The sequence below is a fragment of the Delphinapterus leucas genome, chromosome 1 (assembly GCF_059928025.1).
Source record: "Delphinapterus leucas isolate spDelLeu-1000000601 "Yukka" chromosome 1, BTC_Dleu_Yukka2, whole genome shotgun sequence".
NCBI classification, from domain to species: Eukaryota; Metazoa; Chordata; class Mammalia; order Artiodactyla; family Monodontidae; genus Delphinapterus; species Delphinapterus leucas.
Window position 1 is genome coordinate 137215064 of NC_143129.1, and position 8856 is coordinate 137223919.

Sequence of the window (8856 nt, forward strand, 5' to 3'; positions counted from 1 at the left end):
GTTTTAAATTTTAAAGATTAGAAAAGCCTAGACTCAGGAAATTTTTTCAACTTGAAACTATTATTAGGTTAACATTTAACTTGAAAGCTGTTATTTATTGTGAACATAGAATGTGAGAGTTTCTGTTTCCTTTCCCTCAGAAAATATACAAGCAGCAAACATGGAAGCAAAAAATTTACGTTCAGATCTTATCCTTATCATTTTATGTCTCTTTTCCAGGTCACTTAATCATTATGATCCTCAGTTTTCTAATGTATGAAGTAAGGATAATAATATTTACCTCATACAGGGAGGTTGTGCAAATTAGGTGAAATAATCCATGGTGTCAGGGTCCCCAAGAACACCCCCAGTTTTGATGATTTGCTAGGAGGACTCACAGGACTCAGCATGTAGTTGTAGACCTGGTTATGATTTGTTACAGTAAAAGAGTGCAAAGTAAGATCAGCAAAGGGAAAAGGCACAGGGGGTGAAGTCTAGAGGAAACCAGGTATAGGCTTCAAAGGGTGCTCTCCCAGTGCAGCCACATAGGAGGTGCTAATTGTTCCAGCAAAGAGTTGTGGCAGCATATGTGAAATGTTGTTTACCGGGGAAGGTCAGTAGAGACTCAAGTGCCAACCAGTATTTTTATTGGAGGCTGGTCATGTAAGCACCTTTTCCCTGACAGGTACCAAAATTCCAGACTCCCAAAAGGAAAGCAGGTATTTAGCAGAAACTATAGTGTTTGTATAAATAGTTCAGGCACAGTGAGCCACTCTTATCTTCTGGGTATGATAGGAACCCTTCCCAAATCCAAATTCCCAGACAGTAACCAAGGGCCAGCCTTGCAAATAGGACCTAAGGATAGCAGGCTCAGGCCTGCTGTTAACTCTTTTCTTCACAAATAATACTTGGCATGTAATAAATAGGTATTCAGTAAATACTAAATTTTGAAACAATACGGGAAAATAGTCATCAACTTGATACTGATTCCTGCTTTACTAACACTATGAGCACAAAAGAGGGAATGATAATTTACTTGATGATGTCAGGGAAGATTTCACACAGGAATTAACATTATATATGGACCCTGAAGGATGAATATTAGTTTTTCAGGCAGAAAAGAGGGGGAAGGGTATACTAAAAACAAACAAACAAAAAAACCAGCATGAGCAAAGTTCAGAATCTGTTCTGAGAGAGATGAATAGTTTAGTGAAGCTGGAACTGTGCAATCTATGAAAACAAGTAGTCAGACACTGGGAAAGTAGGTTGGAATTAGATTGTATGGGCCTTGTGTACCATTAAGTAAATGACTTGTCACTTAACAAAGCAGCATCAGAACCATAGTCAGAATCCAGTCTTTGACTCCCTATTATGGTTTCTCTTATCAAATTATGAACTATGGTTTCCCTTATCAAATCATTCATTGAAAGGGTTTATTGGGGTAGACAGAATTTTACTTTATATCAGTTTTGTCGTCAGGAAAATATGAGGCATGCTAACTTGTTCAAGTCTCTTGAGACAGTATTTTCCTTACTCTCACTGCAATAGCTGTCATGAATATCTGTCAGTTTCTCCTGCGTGAACATGGTAAATGTCTTTTAAAAACTTCAGATAGCTTCATTGGAAGTCTGGGATTTTATAATCTGATTATTGAGCTAGACAACCTTATAGGTTTGGTTATAGGAAACATAGCTCCTAATGTATGGTATAGATGAGCTGCCATAGTAAAAGAAAGAAAGCTGCTTTGTACTTGTAGAATTAACTGACTTCTATTAGGACTGACATATACACACTACTGTATATAAAACAGATAACTAATGAGGACTTACTATATAGCACAAAGAACTCTACTCAATACTCTGTAATGGCCTATATGGGAAAAGAATCTAAAAAAGAGTTGATATATGTATATGAATAACTGATTCCCTTCGCTGTACACCTGAAACTTAACACAACATTGTAAATCAACTATACTCCAATAAAAATTTTTTAAAAATTTATTTCTAACATTAATTTTATTATTTGGGAGGTTTCAAATAAGAACCAAAATATCCCTGCTGTGCTTGTGAGCCAGATGATCTTGAAACAATACATACTTCTTTAGGTCATAGACATTTAATAATAGATGCTTATTTTCTTGCTATTATTTTGGAATTTTTACCATGACTACGATTCTAAAACAAGTGTCCTCCTCTTTGTGTATATTTAGTATAGGGTAATGAAGCCCTGTAGTCTGCAGGTCTCCTTAAGGGTTACCACAGAGAAGGTTTTCTCCTTTTAAATTACAGAAAGGAAAAAAACAAAACAAACTACATGATATAAACCTTACAAGTCATAGCCAATACTGCCTTTTTAATTTTTGTGTGTATATATTTTTATGCCAATATGCATATATATTTTACCATAGTTCAGTTATAATATACATATTATCTTAAATTCTTATTTTTCAATTAAAGTTAAAACTGTTATTCTAATAGTTATATTATCTCATCAAATGTCTGAATTTATGTTGAATTTAAGTGTGGTATAGTTAACAAATGTATCGTTTTTCTTTTGTTGAATTAAAATATTAAGCATGAGATGACTGAGCCAAAGTACATAAACATTTTTATTGGCCCCTCATATGTAGTCTATTCCAAAAAGGTTCTAAATATTAACAGTGCCAAGAATGCAAGTGTACTAGTCACAGTACACCTTACTTTAAGTAATGCCATTTAAATAGGGTGTCTCTTGTTAATCAGTTTAAATGGTACTTCAGTTTGCATTCTTTTATTCCTAAAAACAATAAACACTTTTTCTTGCATTTACTCTTTATATTTTGGGGCTTATCATTTAAAACTTGTTTTCATTAAATCTTGAGTAGATTCAAAATAGTATTTATAACATTTGCTATTAAAGAATAGGGAGGAAAAAGTCATGTACCTGCCACCCAGCTTTTAAGAAACAGAGCATTATCATTGCTTTGAGATCCCTCCTCACATGCCCTTTTCTGATATTATCACCCTCCCTTCCTTCAGAGGTAACCACTACATGAATTTCATATTTGTCATTTTCCTTATTGTTTTCATAGTTTTATCATAAATGGATATATCCCTATTACACTATTTAGTTTTGCATGTTTTTTAACTTTATGTAAATGGAGTGTACATATTCTTCTGTGACTTGCTATTTTTAATGTTTGTGAGATATTGCTGTAATAAATGTTGCTTTATTTATTTTATATGTTTCATTGAATGGATGTGCCATGATTTATTCATTCTTCTGTGGATGGACATCTTGGCTGTCTCCTGGTTTTTGTTTTTTGTTGTTTTTTAGTTACAAAGAATACTATTCAAATATTTCTTTACCTACTTCTGGAGGTACAAGAGATAGCCTAGGGCTTATATACCTAAGAGTAGTGTTGTTGGTTCATAGGTTCTACTTCAACCAGATAATGTCACATCTTTTTCCAAAGTGTGAAGCCAGATTTACATTCTCACCGGTAGTGTTTGAGAGAGTTCTTATTGCTATGTAACCTCACCAATATTTGATATTGTCTGACAGTTTTTTACCAATCTTGTGGGTGTGGAATGATTATGTGATTATGGATTAAGTTTGCATTTCCCTGATTACCAGTGAGGTTGGACATCTTGTCACGTGCAAGATGTAAAGTTATATGTTCAAGTTATTTTTTTGTTTTTTTTTTTTTTGCCATTTCCTATTGGATTCTTTTCCTTACGGATTTCTAAGAGTATTTACATATTCTTGGATATGTAATGCTTTATCATTTGTAAATATCATAGACACCTTCTCTGAATTTGGGGCTTAGCACCTTTTTTTTAATAAACAGAAGTTGTTAACTTTAATATAGTTAAATAATTCAGTCTTTTCTGTTATGACTATTGCTTCTTGTGTCTTAAGAAATTTTTTACCTGAGGTCAGAGTAACATTCTATGTTGACTTCTAAAAAGTCAATATAATGGTATCTCTAAAATTCAATATAGCCTAAACAAAAGGGCAAGAAGGCAAAAAAGGCCTTTTTACTTTTTAAAAAAAATCTGCTTAAATTTGATTTTTGTATATGGTTCAAGGAAGGGATCAGTTTGATTTTTGTCTGTACTGGTAACTGAATATGATGTAAGATAGGGGTCAGATTTCTGTTCCCATATGGATGTGCAGTTGACCCAGCACCACTTATTTCAAAGATTACCCTTTCTCCACTGCTTTGCACTATTACACATCAAGTGCTCACTTTGTGTGCATCTGTTTCTAGGATCTTTGTTTTCTTCCACTGTTTACTTATCTCTCCTTGAACTAATATTATGGTGTTTTAATTACTGCAGCTTTATAATAAACTTCCATATATGATAGAGCAGTTCCTCTCATTTTGTTCAAGGACTACTTTTGGCCCTTTTCCTTTTGATATAAATTTCAAATTTTAGAATCAATATATCTCTCCCTCTACCCCACCCCAAATAATAACCTGAATCTGAATCTATAGATCAACTGGAAGAGAATTGACTCTTCCAGTCCATGAATATGGTATACTTCTCCGTTTACTTAGATCTTCTGAATGTTTTTTTTTTTTTAATTTTTTTGTAGAGGCCTTACGTATCTTTTGACTTATTCTTTGGTATTTAATATTTTTATACTTTTGTTAATGGTATCTTTTAAAATTATATTTTCTGTTTGCTGGCATACAGAAATGTAGTTGAATTTTATATGCTTTACATGAGAATACTGCCAAATTCACTTGTTAATTCTAATAATTTGTCTGTAGAATCTCTTTCTTACAGTAATGTTTAGGACCTCCATTACTGTGTTGAATGGGGATAGTGATAGAGGGCATCATTTTCTTGTTTCTGATCTAAAAGAAATTTTTTCAGCATTGAGTATAATGTTTTCTTCATGTTTTTGTAGATATTTTTAATTAGGTGAAAGAAGTTCCTACCTGTTTGTAGTTATGCTAAAAGTTTATCATGACAAATTTTAAAATTTTATCAGGTGGGTTGTATGTGGGGAGTAGGGATGTAATATGGTGTTAGAACAGTTTCATAGTATTTTGTTTGGGAGTTTTGCAACTGTTTTCATGGGTGAGATTGAATTATAAGTATTTTCTTATAGCCCCCATTAGGTTTTGGTATCCCAACCTTGAAAAATGAGTTTGAAACTCTTCTCAGGAATAGTTTTTTTTTCCCCTTACACCCTGGAATAGTTTTTTATATACTCTGGAATAGTTGTGTTACAAAGTGATTATCTGTCCTTAGAATGTTTAGTAGAATTTGCATGTTTATGTTTTCTTTGTGGGTAGATTTGTGATTTGACTGATTTGACGGTTTTAGGATTATTCATATTTTTGTTTAATAAATTTTATTCATACTTTTTGCTTAATGTTTTTGGTAATTGATCTAGAAAAGTAGAATTTCATATTTATTTGCATTAAATTGTACATAATATCCTCTGTGCCTTTATAAACTTATGCTATATTTGACTTTATGTCCCGTTTTTTATTTCTAGAAGAGGATACTTGGCCTTTTCTCATTTATTCTTGCCAGAGCTTAGTCTATTTTTTTAGATTTTTCTGACAACCAACTTTTGCATTTTTTAGTATAGAGCTATCATACTTTAACATTTTATTCCGTTCCTTATACTTTGAGTTTATTCTGTTCTTTTTAAGTTGCTTGTTAGCTCTTCAGTTTTAGTCTTCTTTCCTTAATATAAGCATTTAAGGCTATATGTTTTCCTCTAAGTATCACTCTAGCTGCATTCTACAAGTATTGATATGTATACTTTTTTTAAAACACGCTTTTTCCATTTATCTGTTGGAGTCCAGATATTTTTTCTTAAATATCTGAATAAGTTGGATAAAAGATATTATCAGATCTATTCAGTTGTTAAGAAACATTTATTTGAATAAAGGCAAACCACTGTACGAGATGCCATTGTTGCTACATAAATGAGTACGGTTACATCCCTTAAAGAACTTTTAGTCTAGTGGTGATGTGTGGGGGAAAAAAGGGTGTCAGATTTAATATTAAAGTATATATAATTTTCAATTGTGAAAACTGGAAGCGGATGTTAGATTTTAAAGAAACTCTGTTGATCATCTGTTCCCTGCTTTAAACCTAATTGCAAGAGAGGATGTTTTACATACAACTGAAAAACTCAATGTCCTTGTCATGGTGAATATATATATATATATATATATATATATGCATGCCCTAAAAGTATGCCAGAAGAACTCTTTTGATAACACACTGTTTTTCCTAGGTGTGAGGATGCCTTAAGAAAAAATAAGAGCTTAATTGGGCCAGATCAAAAGGAGTATCAAAGGGAACTGGAGAGAAACTATCATCGCCTTAAAGAGGCCCTACAGCCTCTGATAAACAGAAAGATCCCTCAGTTATACAAGGCAGTATTACCTGTTACCTGCCACAGGTATGCTTATTTTTTCTATTACTTTGGATATCTTCAGAAAAATGAAATCTGCTTTAACTATTTAAAAGTGAATTTATTTAACTTTTATTAAATGGTTTCAAATATTGTCTTCTGAAACCTAACAAGTTCAACTTATGTAAGCCTTTCATCATCTATACCTGAATCAGCCTACAAGATAAAAGTCAGTTCTTTCTGTAATAAAGAGAATAATAAAGTTGTTTTAAGAACTCATACTAACCAGGAAACCACACATAAGTCTGGCCTCCTAGAACTGTTCCTTTTAATGTCCTGTCACACTTTCTGGTATTTCTATGAGAGAATTTGCTAGAATATACTTGAAGCCAGGTATTCACTTCCCTTATCCCTGACAGTAAATAGTATAGAGTATGTTCTTCTAGACTTGTATTAAAACAGATAACCCCACTGAGTATCAAGACGACTTCACTATTTTTCTTCACTTTCTAATTGTGACAAATAAAATTAGAAGTGGAGGTAACCTGGAATTTTCTACAACTGACCATAATTCTACTTGAGCAGATAATTTAATCTTAGATTTCTCCTCTGTAAAATAATACCTTGACGAGGTTGTTGTGGAGATTAAATGGCATGTGAAGTTCCAAGGACAGTGCTTATCCTTTTAACCCCTGAATTCCAGACAGGGCATGTTAACTGCTAAAAGTAAACTGCCTTCTTTGCATTTTGAAGTCCAAATGTACATACATCTATTGAATTGTTGTGGCACCAATATTTTACCACCCTTTTCTTTGAATTATGGCAGTGAAGCTATTAAATTGTACTTACCTGATCAATTAATATTTGGAAGGTCTTTGAAGTTGCTTATATAAATGGAATGTAAATGCAAAGTATAATAATACTACAGAAGAAAGTTTAACTAGCTATTTGATCAAATGAGAATATTCCCTGTTCTTCAGTGATCTAATATTTGTGTACTTCTAGGCCTCTGAAAATGTATACCAAGTGCCTGCTGTATGTCTTGTCCCCTACAGGGAGCATGTAGACAGACCATCTACAGGAACAGGAGACGAGGAGGCCTGTTTTAGATCCTTTCTCTGGCAGAATATATTATATTTTGCTTCCACCATCCTTACAGTGATGCAAGACACCCTGGGTGGTTTCCTCTTGAAATTCTTGATGGGAAGCAACACTAGTTCCCTCCACTTTGGGCTTCCCTTTCAATCTTTTTGGAATGTCTTACTTCTTGCTGCTCTACCCACCTCCACCAGTCTTACAGTCATTGGTGAGAGGTCCTGGGATGGGGTGCTGGGTCCCTGAAGTAGTCAGGAAGTCTCCTAATGGTAGTCTCACTTCCATCAAATCTCTCCAGCTCCTTTCAATGGACAATATTGTTCCTATCTGAAGGAAGCTTTCCATTACACCATTACCCTGAGTTTTGCCTTCCTCTCTGATGGTTATTCCTCCAAGCTTTAGTTCTTAATATTTGCAGGCAGTTTTTTGGAATTTAGAAAATCCTTTTTCTTGATGAACACTCTTTTAAGACTGCTATTTTCCAGGAAAAAACCAAGCTTCAAGATTCAAAGCTGAACATGATCTCTTTGTACCTGTCCTCTCCTTTCCTGGAGATTGGAAACCTTAAGGGACTATTAACGTTAATGGCAGGAAAGATAAGCAAAACAAACCAGCTTAAGGAAAAAGGAAAATACATTAAGTATTGAAGAATTATCCTCTTCACTCTTAATTTCTTCAGCACTTAGAAAATAAAATTCCCGTAGAACTTGAACTTTTTATTTTGCTGATTTACAAAATCTGGAATATTATTTTGCAGAAAGCTTAGGAGGTTTTAAGATGGTGGTTCTCACGGTATAATCTGGGACCCATGCAACGGGTCCCTCGGACCTTTTCAGGAGGTTCCTGAGTCAAAACAAATTTTCATATTAATGCCAAATATTTTTTTCATGCTCATTCTCTCATGAGAGTACAGTGGACTTTCCCAGAGACTACGTGCCATGTAAAAGATTGAATGCAGAAGCAGATATTAAGAATCTAGGGGCTTCCCTGGTGGCGCAGTGGTTGAGAGTCCGCCTGCCGATGCAGGGGACACGGGTTCATGCCCCGGTCCGGGAAGATCCCACATGCCGCGGAGCGGCTGGGCCCGTGAGCCATGGCCACTGAGCCTGTGCTCTGCAACGGGAGAGGCCCGTGTACCAAAAAAAAGAAAAAAAAAGAATCTAGGCTTTTTAAGCCAGATGTTAAATATGTAAGACTGCCACTCTTCTAAAACTGTTGCAAATTACTTTTAATAAACAGTGCTGTTTACAGTAACATGTAACAGGTTATTTTATAAAATAATTTTAAATGTTCTTAGTTTTAATTTCTAATATGGTAAATATCAATATATAATCCATAAACAAAAGCTTCCTTGGGGGGGTCCTCAATTTTTAAGAGTGTATAAAGGACCTAAATCCCAAAAAAATGAGAACC

At 34.1% G+C, this 8856-nt stretch overlaps 1 protein-coding gene across 3 annotated transcripts in view; it reads left to right on the forward strand.

Moving 5' to 3' along the window:
• DOCK7 (dedicator of cytokinesis 7) overlaps positions 1 to 8856 on the forward strand; it is a 212821-nt gene that overhangs the window by 197558 nt on the left and 6407 nt on the right. For all 3 annotated transcript variants that reach the window (XM_022581248.3, XM_022581251.3, XM_089921600.1), the window contains one exon: positions 6229 to 6396. In XM_022581248.3, coding sequence (XP_022436956.2) covers positions 6229 to 6396 — 168 coding nt within the window. The remainder of the gene's footprint in view (positions 1 to 6228; positions 6397 to 8856) is intronic.